General features: G+C 43.6%; 1 protein-coding gene across 7 annotated transcripts in view; it reads left to right on the top strand.

The window, feature by feature from the left end:
• LOC122944883 (RING finger protein 112-like) overlaps nt 1-24,647 on the top strand; it is a 76,334-nt gene that overhangs the window by 26,186 nt on the left and 25,501 nt on the right. For 6 of the 7 annotated variants that reach the window (XR_006391062.1, XM_044303597.1, XM_044303596.1 and 3 more), the window contains 4 exons: nt 326-376; nt 2,874-2,969; nt 18,856-18,942; nt 24,516-24,639. Coding sequence is in view for 6 of the 7 variants with exons in the window: in XM_044303597.1 (XP_044159532.1) it covers nt 326-376; nt 2,874-2,969; nt 18,856-18,942; nt 24,516-24,639 (358 nt within the window). In the remaining variant the exon portion in view is untranslated. The remainder of the gene's footprint in view (nt 1-325; nt 377-2,873; nt 2,970-18,855; nt 18,943-24,515; nt 24,640-24,647) is intronic. The other variant, XM_044303595.1, reaches the window with a different exon arrangement.

Below are 24,647 nucleotides of genomic sequence, written 5' to 3'. Positions count from 1 at the left end.
GCTCACGTTAACAATCCAGTTGGCTGATCACACTGGACATCGATTAGGGTAGAGTGCTGTTCTGAAAGCTCATCTGCTGGATCATTGGCCCTTGTAAAAGAGATTTCATCATCATCATCTGACCTTACTACCTTCTCTGGAGTTTATCATCATCCTCTGTAATCCCAACCGTGCAGTCCATAGACCCATGAAAAGCATCAAATCTGCTGCACAATGCAGGATGAGGGGTTTCCAGTAACAGAGTTTTCCCATTTGGTTGGGGGTCTACACCCAGATTGTTCTGCTCTGATTTTGTATTTTCATATATTCTTTTTATCTTTTCCAGATCTTCAATGTTAATAAAACTCTCAAAATGACAGAAGTGGATCTTCTCGAGGTACGATGAACTCAGCTTGAGATGTTCATAGTCTGTCAGACCGAAGGAGCGTGCTGTTCCCAAATCCAGACACAGCTCTGCTCACACTGAGCTCCTGGCTTCTGTGCCTATAAGATACATGATGGGTAGATCCAGTATCTACAGTTTATAATAGATCTAACATAAGCTGGTGTGAACAGAACACTGGAAACTAATTGTTTGAACTTGTCAGAAAATGGGGCATAAAGAGAGGATCTTGTGGTAGTAGTAAGAAATATTGTGAATTGGTTATTGAAGCCATTGGAGAGTTTTGCTTGGGGCCAAATCAAGAGAGCAGAAACCCAGTAAGCCCTGTTCTTCACAGAGCCCAAGATGGTAGGGATAAACTTAGCTTAAGCTCACTGGTTGCTCCCTCAGGATGGTTCCAGTGCACTTGGCCACTTACCTGCAGAGATTGCTGGAGCAAGCACCAGCAGTCCACACAAACAACGACTGGAACCCAGGCACATGTACTGGAACAGGACACAGTGCCGACAACACACACTGGAACCAGCGCACCAGTAACTGCCTGGACCCCCATGAGGAACGGATGCATGGTGGTCTGAGGCAGAGCTGCTCACAGACTTGATGTCCTCCCTCGAGAGAACCCAGGAACCCTCTCAGCAAAGGCACAGACAGGGGAATGTCTAGACTCCATGCAAGATGACTCATGGCAGTCACAGCCCAAATACTAAACTAGAACAGAGAACCGAACCCGGACATAGAAACAGGAAAGGCAGGAAGACCAGATGACCTTGATGTCTTACTAGGTGGCCACAAAGACTGGGCAGAAGGAAACCAAGGTAAGGTGCATAGCTCCAGCACCCAACAAATCTGGAGAACAACACCCTGGCCTACAGCAACAGGATTAACTAGCACCTAGAGACCACAGCCAGACCAAGATCTTAACCCCACAAGCACCAGACACACAAAGGAACAAGCATGCAAGGAGCAGCGCACACACAGGCTTCCAAAACTACACGTCGCCCGTGGCAACCGGCATACATGGCAATAAACGCAGCCAGTACGCCAGAGCACAACAGTGAGCAACATGGAACCCACATTGAGACATTGACAATTATCTACTGGTCTAATATCTGTAAATAGTAAATCAAGGCAACTGGACGTACTGTAGATTTCTGGATTACTGGTCTAATGCACAATCTAATGGGTTGTAGATGCAGGATTGTTATGATCCTCCCATGCTATCAGTCTCATCAGTGAAGGCCATTACTTTTAGTTTTTCTCTCCAATATTTGAGCTGTGGGTGTTGGACTGCACTGATGAGCCGTAGAGGCTGTAGATGAGTTGTATGTAGAGAAGAAGGCATCTTCTTGGATTGGCGAGGTTCATCCAATAGACTGAGGTGATATCATTGTCCTCTTGTGATTGGGCCTGTGGAGTCGTAGTTAGCGTCAGATTTAGGTGGAGTTGGAAGAAATGTTTCAAAATAAGATGACTATGATGGTGATGAAAATACAGAAGAGCCGGATACCGCCAGGATTTTACTGAAGCAAATGTTTTTGCTCATTGTCAGATTGTGAAATTAGACTGGCCTTATATTGTAGAAGGGTCCAAACTGACAGAAGGTGGGGCAACACAAGTAGGCAGGACCAAAGCAAGTAGGCGGGTGCTAAAAAAATCTCACTCGATGAGCAGTTTCGTTGCAGTCAACTTGTTTATTTTCTTGTACAAGGAGACAAGTCATCATTGCAGAAGTTCCTCAAGAGTAGTCTGAAGCAGAGCATGAACACATCGCTTATATAGGTGTTTTCTTACATGATTATTGTTAAGGCAAATCTGCAGGATTTCAGATAAGGAAATAACGAGAAACAAAGAAGTTTTTCTTCTGATTGCCTTAAACAACACCTGTAGTTACAGACGGCTTCCTGCTTATCCTTGAATATATATATATATTGCTGATTCTAACAAAATATTAAATGCAGGCAGTTAATTAGTCTTCTTAGTCTAAAACATCTTGTATATGTGTATATATACATATATATATATATATATATATATATATATATATGTACATATCTCTTAGTAATCTATCTTTTTAATATAAAAGGATTCTCACAGTGGGGCAGCAATACTGTAGTGCAGCACAAAATACTGTCACAGCAATAGGAAATACCACAGTTCAGCACAAAATACCACCACCCTCACTGCAGTATTCACCTGTATCACCGACCTGAGGCTGGTGAAACAGGTGAGTTCAGGATGCCCTCTGTGGCCCTCGGCCAGGTGGATAAGGACCCTCAGATCGTCAGGTACCTGGCTGACAGGGCATCGGCCAGCCAGGAGATTTCTCTGTATGGCCAGTCCGCCCCTTTTATTCATTTATAAAGCAGCCAAATCTGGAGTCTTAAAGTGTGGAAAAGTAGAGGAGATGGAAGTTTGGGTCATTGACTCCACAGTTGATTGAATTACCACATACATCTGGATAGAATCGTGAAGTAATGTGCTTGTCTTTTAGGTATATCTCTTCATCCAGGAATGTCCCACTGAAAGTTCTGATTTGGCGGAAAGCTCCACAGAAGGATCAGATGGCAGCCCCACTATACAGCTCAAGGTCAACTATTTCTATCACTTTAATTGCAACAAATTTTAAATTAATTTTTTTATAAATAGAAAAGATGTGAAACAGCAACAGGTTTATTAGCTTCCCAGTTCACAGCAGTATAAATGTATGTGATGACCACAAACAGGCAGATTACACTAAATGTGCAGACACACCACACAAACGTGAGAGTGCGAGAGGGGCCAAAATAATTTCATTACAATGTAGCTGCACACACAGCAGTGACATGCAGTACTCACCGGCCACGCAGGATCCCTGCTCTTGTGTTACAGGCGTGTAATATCTGCATATATCACACGTACAGCACATACATGTGTCACACTCACCGCTCCTGAGATTCAACTTAGCTGTCCATGCCCAGGAATAACACCAAGAGCTCCACTAGTGGGGAGAACGGTGGGATGAGACAGCTATCACTACTTTTTTGTGGCCTTCTAATCAGTTTTCAAAAAAAAAATTTCACTTGGCTGTACACTCCCTTCTTAATATAGCCCCACATGAGACCCAATAATTAATACAGACCCCCAGACCAGACCCTAAAATGAATGCAGACTTCAGATCAGTCCCCAAATGTATACGCACCACAAATAAGACCACTTCCATCCCCAATAACCCCCATCGCAACTATTTTATCTGGAATTTAAAGACAAACGTGCAATTAAATATCCTGAACCGCTCCCCTTCTACAAACACACTGCACACTGGTATTGAGAATCTACAATGGTAATTATGCAATTTTTGCAGTGAACCATGTTTGTATGTTATGCTGTAATACCGGCCCTTCACTAACACTCATTGTGAAAATGATTTTTTTTTGCAGTGTAGAGAAACATTTTTTTAAATAGATGCTGTGATGCCGTTGCCTTCAGTAACAGGGTTTTTGTTTGCTGCTGTATTCTATGTATCCCTTATCTTGCAGCAATGTGCAACACCTTCAAGTAACACAATTATGATAATGGCGTAGTGATTTTTTATTTTTTATTGAATTTCTTTATTTAGTTTTCTTATACAGGATTACAATAATTAACAGTTTTGACAGTGCCGAGTCCGAATACCTCCATACAACTTCTGTCAACAGGCAGGCACAATAAAACATTAAATGTCCCATTATAAAAATAATAGAATAGAGATCAATGTAACATCTTGTTATTATTTGGACCTTCATCAATTTTCCCATTCCCTGCCATATTGAATCGGGCTCGATCTCCAACTGTCAATCCAAACTTATCTCCCCGTCTCTCCCCCCCCCCCCCGGTGGTTATCGCCAATAGTTACCCCAGTCCCTCCCCCGCTCATCCCTCCCGCCTCCCCAGTTGGCGGATCAGTCATACAGTGCCTACTGCATATTGCTCATATCTCTCAGTCCTTACCAAAAGGTTTTTCCATTTCTTAATACTGGGGGATATTTTTGCTCCCCATTCCCTTGCTATTATTACTCTTGCCACCAATAAACCTCTCGTCCAACTACTTTTCTGTGTTTTCTCCCTAATTGATGGTAGGGAGCACCCTAGGAGAGCCACTTCTGGTTTATATGGGAGGGAAACTGAGGACTCTGCACTCAGGGAGCGGAATACCCCTCGTCAATACCCCTCGTCATACTCGGACAGGACCATATCATATGGATATAGTCAGCGGGCTCTTGGTTGCACCTCCAACATTTTGGTTCCCGGTCTTTATACAGACGTGGACAAAATTGTTGGTACCCTTTGGTCAATGAAAGAAAAAGTCACAATGGTCACAGAAATAACTTTAATCTGACAAAAGTAATAATAAATTAAAATTCTATAAATGTTAACCAATGAAAGTCAGACATTGTTTTTCAACCATGCTTCAACAGAATTATGTAAAAAAATAAACTCATGAAACAGGCATGGACAAAAATGATGGTACCCCTAGAAAACACAGAACATAATGTGACCAAAGGGACATGTTAATTCAAGGTGTGTCCACTAATTAGCATCACAGGTGTCTACAACCTTGTAATCAGCCATTGGGCCTATATATATGGCTCCAGGTAATCACTGTGTTGTTTGGTGATATGGTGTGTACCACACTCGACATGGACCAGAGGAAGCAAAGGAAAGAGCTGTCTCAAGAGATCAGAAAGAAAATTATAGACAAGCATGTTAAAGGTAAAGGCTATAAGACCATCTCCAAGCAACTAGATGTTCCTGTGAGTACAGTTGCACATATTATTCATAAGTTTAAGATCCATGGGACTGTAGCCAACCTCCCTGGACGTGGCCGCAGGAGGAAAATTGATGACAAATCTAAGAGACGGATAATCCGAATGGTAACAAAAGAGCCTAGAAAGACTTCTAAAGAGATTCAAGGTGAACTTCATGCTCAAGGAACATCAGTGTCAGATCGCACCATCCGTCGTTGTTTGAGCCAAAGTGGACTACATGGGAGACGACCAAGGAGGACACCATTGTTGAAAACGAATCATAAAAAAGCAAGACTGGAATATGCCAAACTACATGTTGACAAGCCACAAAGCTTCTGGGAGAATGTCCTGTGGACAGATGAGACAAAACCGAAGTTTTTGCCAAGGCACATCAGCTGTATGTTCACAGACGAAAAAATGAAGCATATCAAGAAAAGAACACTGTCCCTACTGTGAAACATGGAGGAGGCTCTGTTATGTTCTGGGGCTGCTTTGCTGCGTCTGGCACAGGGTGTCTTGAATCTGTGCAGGGTACAATGAAATCTCAAGACTATCAAGGAATTCTAGAGAGAAATGTACTAGCCAGTGTCAGAAAGCTTGGTCTCAGTCGCAGGTCATGGGTCTTGCAACAGGACAATGACCCAAAACACACCGCTAAAAACACCCAAGAATGGCTAAGAGGAAAAAATTGGACTATTCTAAAGTGGCCTTCTATGAGCCCTGACCTCAATCCTATTGAGCATCTTTGGAAGGAGCTGAAACATGCAGTCTGGAAAAGGCACCCTTCAAACCGGACACAACTGGAGCAGTTTGCTCATGAGGAGTGGGCCAAAATACCTGCTGAGAGGTGCAGATGTCTCATTGACAGTTACAGGAAGCGTTTGATTGCAGTGATTGCCTCAAAAGGTTGCGCAACAAAATATTAAGTTAGGGGTACCATCATTTTTGTCCATGCCTGTTTCATGAGTTTATTTTTTTACATAATTCTGTTGAAGCATGGTTGAAAAACAATGTCTGACTTTCATTGGTTAACATTTATAGAATTTTAATTTATTATTACTTTTGTCAGATTAAAGTTATTTCTGTGACCATTGTGACTTTTTCTTTCATTGACCAAAGGGTACCAACAATTTTGTCCACGTCTGTAGATCTTATTTAATGGTGTTGGGGTCAAATATATTCTGTGGATAATATTAAAATAAATAATCCTAAAGTTACTAGATATCGTGGTCTTTTTAATATTACTGTAAATGTTACCCCACTCAATTTTATCTGATCCTATATCCTTTGCCCATTTTTCTTCACTATTAAACTTTAGTGTTTTTGCCAAACCCTTCCTTATTCACCTATAAACCTGAGACATAGTCACCTATAAATGTGTGATTTCTTGTGATAAAATAGTCCTTATTTTGTGTTTAACTGATAATGCCGATATTGACTCATTAAATCTGTGCTAATTCCGGGGCATAAGTCTTTTAATGTCCTTATTGTCCCACTTTTAATTAATTGTGAAGCATAAATAATACCGTGATTTACCCAATATTTATAATCCGGGATTAATTGAAATTCTATAATATTACTATTACCCCACAAAGGCGAAAAATTTGAAGTGTTAACGATTCCCAGAATTTTTTTTATGTTTCCCCACGACAAATCCACCATTCGACAAATTGGGCATTTTTTACCTTTTATTTTTTTTTAAATCCCGTCTCCAATATGCTAAATATACCGTATTTTGGGCCATTAAAGCCCCGTTCCAGAAACTCAATTATATTATTTCCCCCTGACTTTATCCATTGAACTTGAACAGTTAGATAATAACCCTGAAAAAGGGGACCGATAGCCCTCCGTCCTCTTCCTCCAACCAGAGATATTTTTGCTTAATTTTATCCCTTTTTCTTCCCCAGATTAAGTCATTAAGCAATCGTTCCAAATAGTTGGAAAACTGATCTTCTATCCAATCTGGACCTGATGCCAAAATGTACAAAATCTGGGGAAGCAAAATAATTTTGATTAATGCGATTCTATCCGCCTGTCCCATAGATAACTTCTGCCAGATTCGGATCTTACTTTTACATCTGACCATCAAGGGAGTTACATTCAATCTCACAAAGTCTAAGATGCTTGCACGTAACTTTATACCCAAATTATCCATGGATTCTGTGTTTTTTAATACCTTAATACCTAAGGAATTCGGTATATTTTTCAAATCCAGTGGTAATAGTACTGATTTTGCCCAATTAACTTTATATCCCAAAATATTGCTAAACGTATTTATTATGTCCATAAGATAGGGGAGCTGTAATGTTGAGTTCTCCAAAAAGACAATAATATCATCCGCTTACATGCTTATCTTGTCAGATATCCCATCCATACCAAAACCAGAGATCCCCTCATCCGACCTAATTTTAGCAGGCGTAGTGATTAATGTATTATTATGGCAGTCAAATTATTGAACTCTTTTTCAAATAATGACACCCGTTCACTAAAACACAGGTGTGACTGCAATATTTTTGAAGAGATGAATGACAAGCGTCTTTTGATCTTGACGCTGTGATGCAGTTGCCTTCAATAACATAGTTATAATTTGTGTTAATGATGTGGAATGAAACTTTACTGCTGTATCCTATCCACCCATTATCTTGCACCAATATACAACGCATTAAGTAACACGAGGATCATAATGGTGGTAATGGCGTTATAATTGACACATTATTATTAAAAGAAAAATATATAAGAGAAAATTACTCAGTGCTTGCAAGAATGTTATTTGTGTGGGAGGATAGGAAGAAATTGTTTCCTCTCCCCCCAAAAAATAAGCCTTCCTGTTTTTGCAGGAATATGTAATGTAAAACTAGTTGCCAGGAGCTGAGCTTACATTAGACTGCCCGCAAATACACCTGATAGTGACTAGTTTTCACTCACTGCCCCAAATTACTACCCTTAATATACTTCAAATTCCCAAATATATCTCCAATATTTTTTCTTAAAACATTCTTAAACTGTCCCTCCTGATCACCTATTCTCTCCCTATAATCATCTTATACTGTCCCTCCCTATTATCTATACTCTCCCTATAATCTTCTTATACTGTCCCTCCCTATCATCTATTCTGTCCCTATAATCTTCTTATACTGTCCCTCCCTATCACCTATTCTCTCTCTGTATAATCTTCTTATACTGTCCCTCCCTATCACCTATTCTCTCTCTCTGTATAATCTTCTTATACTATCCCTCCCTATCACCTATTCTCTCCCTATAATCTTCTTATACTGTCCCTCCCTATCACCTATTCTCTCTCTATAATCTTCTCATACTGTCCCTCCCTATCACCTATTCTCTCTCTGTATAATCTTCTTATACTGTCCCTCCTTATTACTTATTCTCTCGCTATAATCTTCTTATACTGTCCCTCCCTATCACTTATTCTCTCCCTATAATCATCTTATACTGTCCCTCCCTATCACCTATTCTCTCCCTATAATCTTCTTATACTGTCCCTCCCTATTACCTATTCTCTCGCTATAATCTTCTTATACTGTCCCTCCCTATCACATATTCTCTCCCTATAATCATCTATACTGTCCCTCCCTATCACCTATTCTCTCCCTATATCTTCTTATACTGTCCCTCCCTATTACCTATTCTCTCCCAATAATCTTCTTATACTGTCCCTCCCTATCACCTATTCTCTCCCTATAATCTTCTTATACTGTCCCTCCCTATCACCTCTTCTCTCCCTATAATCTTCTTATACTGTCCCTCCCTATTACCTATTCTCTCCCAATAATCTTCTTATACTGTCCCTCCCTATCACATATTCTCTCCCTATAATCTTTTTATACTGTCTTTCCCTATCACCTATTCTCTCTCTGTATAATCTTCTTATACTGTCCCTCCCTATTACCTATTCTCTCCCTATAATCTTCTTATACTGTCCCTCCCTATCACCTATTCTCACCCTATAATCTTCTTATACTGTCCCTCCCTATTGTCTTTTATCTCCCTATAATCTTCTTATACCATCCCTCCCTATCACCTATTCTCTCCCTATAATTTTCTTATACTGTCCCTTCTTTATTACCTATTCTCTCCCTATAATCTTCTTATACTGTCCCTCCCTATCACCTATTCTCTCTCTCTCTCTCTCTATAATCTTCTTATACTGTCCCTCCTTATCACATATTCTCTCCCTATACTCTTCTTATACTGTCCCTCCCTATCACCTATTCTCTCTCTATAATCTTCTTATACCATCCCTCCCTATCACCTATTCTCTCTCTCTATAATCTTCTTATACTGTCCCTCCCTATTACCTATTCTCTCCCTATAATTTTCTTATACTGTCCCTTCTTTATTATCTATTCTCTACATATAATCTTCTTATACTGTCCCTCCCTATCACCTATTCTCTCTCTCTCTATAATCTTCTTATACTGTCCCTTCTTTATTACCTATTCTCTCCCTATAATCTTCTTATACTGTCCCTCCCTATCACCTATTCTCTCCCTATAATCTTCTTATACTGTCCCTCCCTATCACCTATTCTCTCTCTCTCTATAATCTTCTTATACTGTCCCTCCCTATCACCTATTCTCTCTCTATAATCTTCTTATACTGTCCCTCCTTATCACCTATTCTCTCCCTATAATCTTCTTATACTGTCCCTGCCTATTGTCTATTCTCTATAATCTTCTTATACTGTCCCTCCCTATCACCTATTCTCTCTCTCTCTATAATCTTCTTATACTGTCCCTCCCTATCACCTATTCTCTCTCTCTATAATCTTCTTATACTGTCCCTCCCTATCACCTATTCTCTCCCTATAATCTTCTTATACTGTCCCTCCCTATCACCTATTCTCTCTCTCTATAATCTTCTTATACTGTCCCTCCCTATCACCTATTCTCTCTCTCTATAATCTTCTTATACTGTCCCTCCTTATCACCTATTCTCTCCCTATAATCTTCTTATACTGTCCCTGCCTATTGTCTATTCTCTATAATCTTCTTATACTGTCCCTCCCTATCGTCTATTCTCTCTCTATAATTTCCCTATACTATCCCACTCTATCACCTATTCTCTTCTAATGTTATTTTGGAGACAAAACATTTGTATATGGAGCAATGCCCACAAACGCCGTACTGAGTATGGATCCCAAAGCACCCACATAGCTCCCACAAAAGATGGACATACATGTACAGAACACACAGGTAGGTAAGCCTGTACCAATAAAAATAATATCTAGAAATAATGATAACAAATCTACATGGCAAACCTAATGCTACAGAGGGAAGGAAGTAACTAGGGATGAGCGAATCAACTTCAGATGAAACATCCAAAGTCGATTCGCATAAAACTTTGTTTCAATACTGTACGGAGCGAGCGTATTAGAATGTTTTGGCTCCGATGACTGGTACCTGGGAACCTAACCCGAGTTCGGGAAATCTTTTTTTTACAGAATAAATTAATTTCTGAAGTTATTATGCGAAGTCTCGCAACTTCGGCTCATCGGAGCCAATACATTCTAATACTGTACGAAACGATTGCTCCGTACAGTATTAAAACACAGTTTTATGCAAATCGACTTCAGATGTTTCATCCAAGTCGATTCGCTCATCTTTAGACCTGACATACCCACCCAAAGGGTTAGCCACCCCTAAGTCACTGTAGAACCAGAAGAAACATAAAGAAAAATAAATAAATAAAGAATAAATAGAACATAAACCGAGTTTAGGACAATAACCAACCTGTGGACATCTTTGAGGGAGCGTGGGGCAAGGGGTCCAAGAACACACCTCGACAAGTGTTTTGCCTTGGCTTCGTCTGGAGCCTCCTGCACCCATATCCTTCAGTGGGTATAAAAGGTGTGTGATAGGCTGTCTGCACACATATCCCTCGGTGGGTATATGAGGGGTGTGATAGGCTGTCTGCACACATATCCTTCGGTGTGTATATAAGGTGTGATAGTCTGTCTGTACACATATCCCTTGGTGGGTATATGAGGGGTGTGATAGGCTGTCTGTACACATATCCCTCGGTGGGTATATAAGGGGTGTGATAGGCTGTCTGTACACATATCCCTCGGTGGGTATATAAGGTGTGATAGGCTGTCTGCACACATATCCCTCAGTGGGTATATAGGGGTGTGATAGGCTGTCTGTACACATATCCCTCGGTGGATATATAAGGTGTGATAGGCTGTCTGCACACAAATCCCTCGGTTGGTATATAAGGTGTGATAGGCTGTCTGCACACATATCCCTCGGTGGGTATATAAGGTGTGTGATAGGCTGTCTGTACACATATCCTTCGGTGGGTATATAAGGTGTGATAGTCTGTCTGCACACATATCCCTCAGTGTGATTATAAGATGTGTGATAGGCTGTCTGCACACATATCCCTCGGTGGGTATATAAGGTGTGATAGGCTGTTTGCACACATATTCCTCGGTAGGTATATGAGAGATGTGATATGTTGTCTTCGCACATATCCCTCAGTGGGTATATAAGGTGTGATAGGCTGTCTGCACACATATCCCTTGGTGTGTATATAAGGCGTGTCATAGGCTGTCTGTACACATATCCCTCGGTGGGTATATAAGGGGTGTGATAGGCTATCTGCACACATATCCCTCAGTGGGTATATAAGGTGTGATAGGCTGTCTGCACACATATCCCTTGGTGTGTATATAAGGCGTGTCATAGGCTGTCTGTACACATATCCCTCGGTGGGTATATAAGGGGTGTGATAGGCTATCTGCACACATATCCCTCGGTGGGTATATAAGGGGTGTGATAGGCTATCTGCACACATATCCCTCGGTGGATATATAAGGGGTGTGATAGGATGTCTGCACACATTCCTCGGTGGGTATATAAGGTATGATAGGCTGTCTGCGCATATTTCCCTTGGTGGGTATATATGTTTGATAGGCTGTCTGTTTCACACTTAGAAGATAAGTAGGTAGACGTTCCTTATTACTAATAAATTCACAGCCTGATGAACGTTAAAAAATAAACAAAACAACTTTTTATTGTAGTTCGTTTAAAAGGGGGCAAAAGACTATATGTCACAACTGTGACCATCAGGCACCAGTTTCACAGCGGTACAAAGGACGGTCATAAATAAATCCTCTGTACAGGTGAGAGACTGGGCTAAAACATTACTTGCTAGCTGGTAGTAGCTACTATGCAAGTCCAAATTTGGAGCACGGATTCACTGTAAATGGACGCTAGTGTACTAGTAGTACTAAGAGATGTGTTTAATTACAGGTGCGGTTGCGCCACTTGGGTCATCGGTCGCATACCATTACGCACACTTGATCGCACTGTCTCTACATAGAAGGGTCTCAAGGGACTTGTTCACATTACCATGTAGTGCAGTGATCCGATCAGTTTTTTGTGTGCCGCTGCGGCCAGTATATCCGTTACAACCCTGCACCTGAAGCCAGTGGATCTAGGCTACACACAATCACTCATAGCCAGTATATTTTGGCTCCATTCATGCGTCACATACACACTCTCAGGCTTCAGGTTCTTTATTGCATCAGGTGCACCCTGCCTAGAGAGCCGTGCTCCAACAGATAGCAGCAGCTCTACGCGTTTCAACGCGACATGTAACTGTCACGTATCTTCAGGAGCTAGTATGCCTTTTCAGGACGAGATTGCCACACTGTAGCGTGTTATGGCTACGGCGTTGTAATGGCCGCGCGCGGCCAGACACACGCCGACGTCATATGGCCGAAGCCCCGCCTATCGCGAGGGGTGTGCCGGTTCCTGAGCCAATCAGAACTAAGGGGCGGACTAATTAGTTCCGTCCTCTGACCGGAGGAAACCGTTCTGATGCTTACCCCTCTTGGCAAGTATAGCGCACTCGCGCAATTTATTGGGGGAAATACAATTGCGGCCCATATATTGTCTGATGATTCAGAGACGTTTCCAGCAATCGAGACCCACAACCCGTAGCGGTCTCTGAAGTAGCTGATGCCGATCACCGTCTGAGCTGTAGACCAACTCCGGGGAGGGGCAATACCACACAATACAGGCTATAGCCTTGTTAATAACCTCAGAATCAAAACTAAACAATTCAACCATATGCAGAAAATGTGTATTATGATATACAAACATGCACATACATAAATGCACTGAAGAATGGAAAAACGGAAAAAGTAATAGATGAATAATGCCATGGAGCAATACAATAACAGCAAACATGCAACTCAACAACTGGGATACAGTACATCCTCCCAGATTATAGTGTGGCTGATACATCAAATAAAACTGGCGAATGATATGGCCTCATTAAGCCCCTGTGGTTGAACCGTCTGCAGCTTATAAGTCCACATTGCTTCTTTACGTAGAAGGGGTATATCAATATCACCTCCACGAATAGATGTTTTCACTTGATCAATTCCCTGTATTTTCAACACATCAGGGTTACCGTCATGCATCTCACATACATGACGTGCCACTGATGTGTCGCGCTTGTTCCGGATATCAGACATATGTTCTCCAAGTCTGCGTCTCATTTCACGTTTAGTTTTGCCAACGTATTGTGACCCGCAACGGCAACTGATCAGATACACAATACCTATAGACGTACATCTAATGAATGAGAGTATTTTGTATTTCTTTCCCGTTGTATTGCTGGTAAAAAATCCGCCTTTCAAGATATACTTGCAAAAGATACATGAACCGCAAGGAAAATTACCTTTTAGAGTGTTTTTCAACCAGGTCTCAGGCTGCGGTTGTGTATAAAGACTGTGTACCAGGCGGTCACGTAAATTAGAGCTACGTCTATACGTGATTGAAGGATACTCCGGAACAAGCTCACCAATATCTGGGTCTGATTGCAATATGGACCAATGGTTCTGTAAAATGTCGCGGACGTTTTTATGGGCTTTATCAAAGGTTGCAACAATTCTGGGTGTAGGGTCATCACAATTTCTAGGTTTTGGAACTAAGAGCCGTGTACGGTCTGTACTCATAGAGTGATGGAACGCATTCTTTAGAGTATATTGTGGGTACCCCCGATTCATAAATCGGACTCTTAGGTCAGAAGCGACGGCTCTAAAGTCCCCCAGCTCTGAACAGTTCCTCCTGGCCCTCAGGTACTGACCTTTCGGGATACCTCTTTTGAGGGCCAGTGGATGACCACTTTCCCAATGCAGGAGATTATTAGTCAATGTTTTCTTCCTGAATAGGTTCGTAGTGATCCTCCTGTCAGTGCCAATGGTAATCATTAGATCCAAGAATGCAATCTGTTGTTCTTGTACCTCGAACGTGAAAAACAGACCCATCCGGTTCACATTTAGTGTTGCCAGAAATGCCATAAAATGCTCTCGTGTCCCTTTCCACAGTATCAGCACATCATCGATGTACCTGATCCACAGTTGCACGTTTGATGTGTATTGCTCCATGGCATCACCAAACACAACCTCCTTCTCCCACCAGCCCAGGTACAAGTTAGCAAACGTCGGGGCACAAGGACTGCCCATAGCGACGCCCCTGAGCTGGTGGTAGATGTGTTGGTCAAAAAGAAAGACGTTGCGGGTGAGAACAAATTCCAGCAGTTGTATCAGGAATGCATTATGTCGGCGACAGTGTTCACCTCTCTGCTGGATGAAGGCCTCGACAGCTCTACACCCAGATTCATGGGGTATAGAGCTGTACAAGGCCTCAACATCCAGACTAGTCAGAAGAACGCCCTCCTCACACTGAATGCCCTCCAAACGTTGTAGTACGTCCATCGTGTCACGGGCATAGGACGGCAATGAGGCAACAAAGGGACGCAGGATTCTGTCCACATATGTGCTCACATTAGCAGTGAGACTGCCTATGCCCGAGACGATGGGTCTGCCTTTCAGCACCGGTCCAGTTTTGTGTAATTTGGGCAGACTGTAGAACGTTGCTACAACCGGAGATTTAGGAAGCAGATAATCCATTTCATTTTTGCTAATTAATCTGTCCTCAAGGGCTTGATTCAATAGGGTCGCAAGCTCCTGCCTAAAAATGGCGGTGGGATTAGTTGAGAGACGTTTATAGGTTTTAGTGTCCTCAAGTAGACGGAGACACATGGAACGATAGTCCACCTGCTCCATCACGACAATATTGCCTCCTTTGTCGGAGGGCTTGATAACAATAGACGTGTCTCTCTCCAATTCCTCCAAGGACTGTCTCTCACTAGAAGTCAGGTTGTCCTTACCCATGGGTATATCCTCTAATTTTTGGAGGTCCCGTATAACCACATGCAGGAAGGTATCAATAGGGGTGCTATCGCTCACCGGAGGGAAAATTTTAGATGAATTCCTTAGATCCGTAAATGGACCATCACCTATCCTTCTTTCTCCCTCTTCTGATAGACCTACCAAAAGCTGGACATCCTGAAGATCTTCTACCTCAATACCTAACTCCTGACATCTTCTCCTGTCATGAATTTTAAAAAACTTTTTCCATTTAAGTCTCCGTGCAAAAAGCTGCAGGTCTTTAACCCAATTAAAAAGGTTGAACTTTTGTAAGGGCACACTGGCTATGAGTGATTGTGTGTAGCCTAGATCCACTGGCTTCAGGTGCAGGGTTGTAATGGATATACTGGCCGCAGCGGCACACAAAAAACTGATCGGATCACTGCACTACATGGTAATGTGAATAAGTCCTTTGGGACCCTTCTATGTAGAGACAGTGCGATCAAGTGTGCGTAACGGCATGCGACCGATGACCAAAGTGGCGCAACCGCACCTGTAATCAAACACATCTCTTAGTACTACTAGTACACTAGCGTCTATTCACAGTGAATCCGTGCTCCAAATTTGGACTTGCATAGTAGCTACTACCAGCTAGCAAGTAATGTTTTAGCCCAGTCTCTCACCTGTACAGAGGATTTATTTATGACCGTCCTTTGTACCGCTGTGAAACTGGTGCCTGATGGTCACAGTTGTGACATATAGTCTTTTGCCCCCTTTTAAACGAACTACAATAAAAAGTTGTTTTGTTTATTTTTTAACGTTCATCAGGCTGTGAATTTGATAGGCTGTCTGCACACATATCCCTCAGTGGGTATATAAGGTGTGATAGGCTGTTTGCACACATATCTCTCGTGGGTATATAACGTGTTTGATAGGCTGTCTGCACCACACATATCCCATAGTGGGTATATAAGGTGTGATAGGCTGTCTGCACACATATCCTTCGGTAGGTATATAAGGTGTGTGATAGGCTGTCTGCACACATATCCCTCGGTGGGTTTATAAGGTGTGATAGGCTGTCTGCACACATATCTCTCGGTGGGTATATAATGTGTTTGATAGGCTGTCTGCACACATATCCCTCAGTGGGTATATAATGTGTGATAGGCTGTCTGCACACATATCCCTCGGTTGGTATATAAGGTGTGATAGGCTGTCTGCACACATATCTCTCAGTGGGTATATAAGGGGTGATAGGCTGTCTGCACACATATCTCTCGGTGGGTATATAACGTGTTTGATAGGCTGTCTGCACCACACATATCCCATAGTGGGTATATAAGGTGTGATAGGCTGTCTGCACACATATCCCTCAGTGGGTATATAAGGTGTGATAGGCTGTCTGCGCATATTCTCTTGGTGAGTATATGAGGGGTGTGATAGGCTGTCTGTAACACATATCCCTCGGTGGGTATATAAGGTGTGATAGGCTGTCTGCACACATATCCCTCGTGGGTATATAAGGGGTGTGATAGGCTGTCTGCACACATATCCCTCGTTGGTATATAAGGTGTGATAGGCTGTCTGCACACATATTCCTCGGTGGTATATAAGGTGTGATAGGCTGTCTGCAGACATATCCCTCGGTGGGTATATAACGTGTTTGATAGGCTGTGTGCACACATATCCCTTGGTGGGTATGTAAGGTGTGATAGGCTGTCTGCACACATATCCCTCGGTGGGTAAATAAGGTGTAATAGGCTGTCTGCTCACATATCCCTCGGCAGGTATATAAGGTGTGTGATAGGCTGTCTGCACACATATCCCTCACTGTTTTCATAGTTAAAAAGTGTGATTTATTGTTTGCTTATTGGCTTTCAGGCCCCGGTGGTATTTCTGAACCTGCTCAGTGTGAACTGTTCATGTGCTGCTCTGGTGAAATGTATTGTGAGTTTACAAACGGTACCATTGTGAATAAGTGAAGTGGAAACTGTGGAGCACCATGTTCCATTGATGTGAGAGGTGAATGTCAGCTATGAAGGTGCACGAGTGGAGCAGCTCGCTGCCAAAATTAACCAGGTGGTTACCAAATGTGTGTGTAACACAAGTCAGTGAGCCCCACTGTGCACGGTGCTCCGGAGCAGACGAATGGTCACTGCATCTTTGCTAATAAAATTCCATCTTCAGAACAGTCTTTAGTTTTTACAGCAGTATCAGAATGGGTGGTCTACGCCGATGTGTCATGTTTTCTGCTTCATGGAACTGAAGGACATTGGCGTGTCAGGAGAGAAACATCAGAGAACAAACACCGTGCACCCTTTGCTGGTAGAACACAAGCTGGTGGAGGCAACGTTATGGGCTGGGGAAGGTTTTCCTGGCATTCAGTGGGGTCATTCATGTAGAATGCTCTCTAAACTGGTTTGGGTGTCAATCCATCCTTGCAGATCACGTACACCTTTTACCCTGGGGCGGATGGGATCTTCCATGCAAGACAATGTGACATGTAACACAGCTAGAAATGTCCGACATTGGTTGGGAGAGCATGAGCAAGACTTCAAATTGAGCATCTTTGGGAGCACATCAATGGTCATGTTCGCTCTATGAATTCTCCTTTACTCCCCCTCCAGCAGTTGTGGGATCCCCTGCAGTCAACATGGCTCCGGGTACCTGTGACAACCTACAAGGACCTTATAGTCACTCTGGCCCGTCTAGCTGCTGACTGTGCTGCATATGATGGTTACTCTGGGGTTAGCTGGTGGTCATAATAATGGGACTTGACTGTATGTGCATATGTATAAACGAGGTCAGTGGCTTTGTTCTCCTCTGGGCATCAGATGTGATTTGTATGTGAAATAAAAAATTGTTTAAAAATAAATTTAGAATTAGAATTTTAGGACGAAATGCAAAACGGAACCCTTTAAGAGACGTTCTGTTTTGCTCCGTCCTAATACATGTCTATGGGGGCAAATAACAGTTCCGTTATATATGACGGAAAAAATAGTCGTGTCGACAGTCATGTACAATGGAACAGAACAGGCAGGACGTTTTTCAGTCATGTATAATGGAACCAAACTGAACAGTTATGTGTCCCCATGGACGTGTATTAGGACGGATCTCTTAAAAGCTTCCGTTTTGCATTCCATCCTAGAATTCCATAACGCCAATGTGAACCCGCCCTTACTGAGATAAATGATGTTTTAATGCATGCAAACTAGCTTCTAGGAGCAACTGGGACATTGCCTGAACTCCTAGAGGCTGTGCTCTCCCTGCAACTGCTGCTCCCTCTGCACTATGATAGAGCCAGGCAGTTGTAGAGAGAGCAGAGTCTATAGGTGCAATGGTAACGCCCCCATTGCCCCTAGAGGATCATTTGCATGCCTCCAGCTGCTGAGCGCACGTGTAACAGGTCAGCCTGTGTCATTGGGACAGATCTGCTGACCGACCTGTGGTATGAATTGCACGGTTTACTTGCTGCCATATTCTCTATGAAATAATTTATCATTCTACAAATGTTTTTACGACAGAACTTAGACCTCCTGGTGCGCGACTGGAATGATCCTGAAAATTGTGGAAGAGAAGCCGGACAGCGTTACCTGGACCATGAAATACAAGTAAGATAAGAAAACCTTACTGCATTATATTTATAGCGACCGGGCCACAGGGGCAATATGTGAGCTACTGTGGGCCGATGGGGGTAGTAGTAGTTTAGTCACAGCTCTGTAGAGCTCCCTGGGCCGGCGTGCAGTGACTGGAAGGACAGCACCAGTTCCTTCGGGGCACACTCTGGTGTACAGGGACTCCCTGCAGATAGTGGTTGAGGGGCCCTTGGTGGTCTGGGTTTAAGGTGCTGTGGAGGCAGGGTCCCTGGTGTTCATCAATAATAAAGACCAAGGAGAGAGTCAGGAGTTAAACAAACTGGAACTTTAATTGAATAATTGCCTTGAGGTCGTTATCATCCAGTAGAAGTGCCTTGGTATACAATAAGATGGCTGAGCGGCAAATCCAGACAACTGGCTCGGTCAGGCTGGTCAATACAGGCTTTAGCTTGTTCTTTGAACAGGTTGCCTTAACACACAAAAGTCTACCTCGTCCCTGGCTGGACAGTGGAACTACAGAAAGGATCCAGTAACCTTGGCCCCGAGTCTCCCTCTCTATATTTCCCTACTGGAGACTTCCCGGGGGGGTTACACATCAGCAGCTACAGTACATGCTGCACTCCTCTCCTGGGACTGATCTGTCAATTATGTGATTAGTCCTTGGTGTCCACTGGTTTCTTATCACAGTCCCTGATGTCCACTGGTTTCTTATCACAGTCCCTGGTGTCCACTGGTTTCTTATCACAGTCCCTGGTGTCCACTGGTTTCTTATCACAGTCCCTGGTGTCCACTGGTTTCTTATCAAAGTCCCTGGTGTCCACTGGTTTCTTATCACAGTCCCTGGTGTCCACTGGGGTCTTATCACAGTCCCTGGTGTCCACTGGTTTCTTATCACAGTCCCTGGTGTCCACTGGTTTCTTATCACAGTCCCTGGTGTCCACTGGTGTCTTATCACAGTCCCTGGTGTCCACTGGTTTCTTATCACAGTCCTTGGTGTCCACTGGTTTCTTATCACAGTCCCTGATGTCCACAGGTTTCTTATCACAGTCCCTGATGTCCACTGGTTCCTTATCACAGTCCCTGGTGTCCACTGGTTTCTTATCACAGTCCCTGGTGTCCACTGGTTTCTTATCACAGTCCCTGGTGTCTACTGGTTTCTTATCAAAGTCCCTGGTGTCCACTGGTTTCTTATCAAAGTCCCTGGTGTTCACTGGTTTCTTATCACAGTCCCTGGTGTCCACTGGTGTCTTATCACAGTCCCTGGTGTCCACTGGTTTCTTATCACAGTCCCTGGTGTCCACTGGTTTCTTATCACAGTCCTTGGTGTCCACTGGTTTCTTATCACAGTCCCTGATGTCCACAGGTTTCTTATCACAGTCCCTGGTGTCCACAGGTTTCTTATCACAGTCCCTGGTGTCCACTGGTTTCTTATCACAGTCCCTGGTGTCTACTGGTTTCTTATCAAAGTCCCTGGTGTCCACTGGTTTCTTATCAAATTCCCTGGTGTTCACTGGCTTCTTATCACAGTCCCTGGTGTCCACTGGTGTCTTATCACAGTCCCTGGTGTCCACTGGTTTCTTATCACAGTCCCCGGTGTCCACTGGTTTCTTATCACAGTCCCTGGTGTCCACTGGTTTCTTATCACAGTCCCTGGTGTCCACTGGTTTCTTATCACAGTCCCTGGTGTCCACTGGTTTCTTATCACAGTCCCTGGTGTCCACTGGTTTCTTATCACAGTCCCTGATGTCCACTGGTTCCTTATCACAGTCCCTGGTGTCCACTGGTTTCTTATCACAGTCCCTGGTGTCCACTGGTTTCTTATCACACTCCCTGGTGTCCACTGCTTTCTTATCACAGTCCCTGGTGTCCACTGGTTTCTTATCACAGTCCCTGGTGTCCACTGGTTTCTTAAAACAATTCCAGTTTTTATTGTTACACTACCTGAAATCCAGTGCATTAGTGTCCAAGTCCCTGGTGATTAGTGGCTTATCACAGTCTCTTGTGTCTGTAGGAATATTTTTACAGTCCCCGGTGTGCAGTAGTCTATCAAAGTCCCTGGTGTGCAGTGGTTTATATTTTACAATCCCTGGTGTTGTGACCAGCATTTTTATTTTTTAATCAGAGGTTTGATATCTTATCCCATGTATGGGCAGCACGGTTTCTCAGTGGTTAGCTCTGGTGCCTTGCAGCGCTGGGGTCTTAGGTTCGAATCCGACCAAGAGCAACATCTGCATGGAGTTTGCGACCGGGCCACAGGGGCAATATGTGAGCTACTGTGGGCCGATGGGGGTAGTAGTAGTTTAGTCACAGCTCTGTAGAGCTCCCTGGGCCGGCGTGCAGTGACTGGAAGGACAGCACCAGTTCCTTCGGGGCACACTCTGATGTACAGGGACTCCCGGTAGATGGTGGTTGAGGGGTCCTTGGTGGTCTGGGTTTAAGGTGCTGTGGAGGCAGGGTCCCTGGTGTTCGTGAATAATGAAGACCAAGGAGAGAGTCAGGAGTTAAACAAACTGGAACTTTAATTGAATAATTGCCTTGAGGTCGTTATCATCCAGTAGAAGTGCGTTGGTATACAATAAGATGGCTGAGCGGCAAATCTAGACAACTGGCTCGGTCGGGCTGTTTAATACAGGCTTTAGCTTGTTCTTTGAACAGGTTGCCTTAACACACAAAAGTCTACCTCGTCCCTGGCTGGACAGTGGAACTACAGAAAGGATCCAGTAACCTTGGCCCCGAGTCTCCCTCTCTATATTTCCCTACTGGAGACTTCCCGGGGGGGTTACACATCAGCAGCTACAGTACATGCTGCACTCCTCTCCTCCGCTAAGCTCTCATCTCACTTCCTGGGACTGATCTGTCAATTATGTGATTAGTCCTTGGTGTCCACTGGTTTCTTATCACAGTCCCTGATGTCCACTGGTTTCTTATTACAGTCCCTGGTGTCCACTGGTTTCTTATCACAGTCCCTGGTGTCCACTGGTTTCTTATCAAAGTCACTTCCTGGGTGTCCCTGGTGTCCACTGGTGTCTTATCACAGTCCCTGGTGTCCACTGGTTTCTTATCACAGTCCCTGGTGTCCACTGGTTCCTTATCACAGTCCCTGGTGTCCACTGGTTTCTTATCACAGTCCCTGGTGTCCACTGGTTTCTTATCACAGTCCCTGGTGTCTACTGGTTTCTTATCAAAGTCCCTGGTGTCCACTGGTTTCTTATCAAAGTCCCTGGTGTTCACTGGTTTCTTATCACAGTCCCTGGTGTCCACTGGTGTCTTATCACAGTCCCTGGTGTCCACTGGTTTCTTATCACAGTCCCTGGTGTCCACTGGTTTCTTATCACAGTCCTTGGTGTCCACTGGTTTCTTATCACAGTCCCTGATGTCCACAGGTTTCTTATCACAGTCCCTGGTGTCCACTGGTTTCTTATCACAGTCCCTGGTGTCCACTGGTTTCTTATCACAGTCCCTGGTGTCTACTGGTTTCTTATCAAAGTCCCTGGTGTCCACTGGTTTCTTATCAAAGTCCCTGGTGTTTTCTGGTTTCTTATCACAGTCCCTGGTGTCCACTGGTGTCTTATCACAGTCCCTGGTGTCCACTGGTTTCTTATCACAGTCCCTGGTGTCCACTGGTTTCTTATCACAGTCCCTGATGTCCACTGGTTCCTTATCACAGTCCCTGGTGTCCACTGGTTTCTTATCACAGTCCCTGGTGTCCACTGGTTTCTTATCACAGTCCCTGGTGTCCACTGGTTTCTTATCACAGTCCCTGATGTCCACTGGTTCCTTATCACAGTCCCTGGTGTCCACTGGTTTCTTATCACAGTCCCTGGTGTCCACTGCTTTCTTATCACAGTCCCTGGTGTCCACTGGTTTCTTATCACACTCCCTGGTGTCCACTGCTTTCTTATCACAGTCCCTGGTGTCCACTGGTTTCTTATCACAGTCCCTGGTGTCCACTGGTTTCTTAAAACAATTCCAGTTTTTATTGTTACACTACCTGAAATCCAGTGGATTAGCGTCCAAGTCCCTGGTGATTAGTGGCTTATCACAGTCTCTTGTGTCTGTAGAAATATTTTTACAGTCCCCGGTGTGCAGTAGTCTATCAAAGTCCCTGGTGTGCAGTGGTTTATATTTTACAATCCCTGGTGTTGTGACCAGCATTTTTATTTTTTAATCAGAGGTTTGATATCTTATCCCATGTATGGGCAGCACGGTGGCTCAGTGGTTAGCTCTGGTGCCTTGCAGCGCTGGGGTCTTAGGTTCGAATCCGACCAAGAGCAACATCTGCATGGAGTTTGTATGTTCTCCCCGTGTTTGCGTGGGTTTCCTCCCACACTCCATCTAAGACTAATAGGGACTTTAGATTGTGGGCCTATTGGGGACAGTTGGATGCTAATGTCTGTAAAGCGCTGCGGTGCTATGTAAGTGCATAAAATACATAAATATCTAACAAAGTGAGCTAAGGATACCCGCGCTGCCGTTACCGCGAGGAGCCACACTATACTGTAAAGTTGTGTGTGAGTCCTGTCGCTGCTGGGTTCGAAGGGGTTAATTGCCTACCCCCTTAAATTTAGTTTCTGAATATTTGTGCGTGGCTGAACCCGCGCTGACTCTGCAAAAATGTGTGATGGATGGTAAATGAGCGACCTATCTTGTCACAGTTCAGTATAATACATATATGAAGAACTAAGAATAATGAATCCTGCTGTCACATTCATATAGAAGTCCTGTATACAGACGCAGAGAATACTTGCCAATACCGCTGCGCTGTGAATTTAATCCAGGGGAGTCTTCCTTCTGTGTTCACTTCCGGCTCTGAAGTTGTCTTCTGCTTCCTCTTCTTGCGCATGCGGCTCCGGCCGGTAGCACGCGCGCGGGGGAAGCGTTGTGGTTGTTTACAAGGGAACCTTCGGTGTGACGTCACACAGATACTACGGATGCCTCCTCAGTCCACCAAACCTCCGACGCGTTTCGGAATAGATCTATTCCTTCCCATTCAGTAAAGTTTTATGTAACATCTAATTTAAAAAGGCATTGACAAGATCACGGTCTGTTCTTGGGGTTTTTTAATTCATGAAATTAGTAAAGGATGTTCATTTTAATTCTGAGATCTGGATTTTAATATTTGAACATCTCATTCTCCATTCATTCTGCGCTTTCATTATATACAGATGTTGTGGAGGGTAAATGAGTAAGAAAAGTAAGGATGGTAAGAGAGATAAAGAAGGTAAAAGATAGGTGAAGTAAGTAAGGAAGGTAAGAGGGATAAGGAACATAAGGAAAGTAAGGGAAGCAAGGAGGATAAGGAAAGTAAGGAACATAAGAAAGGGAGAAAATAAAGGCAATGAAGGTAAGGGGAATAAAAAGGTAAGGAAGGTGGGGGATCATGGAAGGAAGGTAAGGGAGGTACAGAGGGTAAGATAGGTAAGGAGGGTAAGGGAGGTAAAGGAGATAAACAAGGTACAGGAGGAAAGGGAAGTAAGGAGGCTAAGGGAGGTAAGAAAGGACACTTCTGGAGGAGTTTTATGTAACATATCATGTTCTCAGGAGTTTGATTTTGAATTTTTGATGGATCTGTTCTAATGATTTTCCAGAAATTGGAGAACAGTAGACATTGTAACAGTGTGGTCCAGATACTTAACGGTCAATCTGTCAGTGCCTTCCTCTTACCGCATCCTGGAAATGAGTTCCTCAGATTGGCAGAGGGAGATCTCACAGGTGACTAC

Source organism: Bufo gargarizans, chromosome 8 (assembly GCF_014858855.1).
Source record: "Bufo gargarizans isolate SCDJY-AF-19 chromosome 8, ASM1485885v1, whole genome shotgun sequence".
NCBI lineage: Eukaryota > Metazoa > Chordata > Amphibia > Anura > Bufonidae > Bufo > Bufo gargarizans.
The sequence above is the reverse complement of the archived record's forward strand: the minus strand, read 5'-3'. Positions and strand labels throughout refer to the sequence as shown.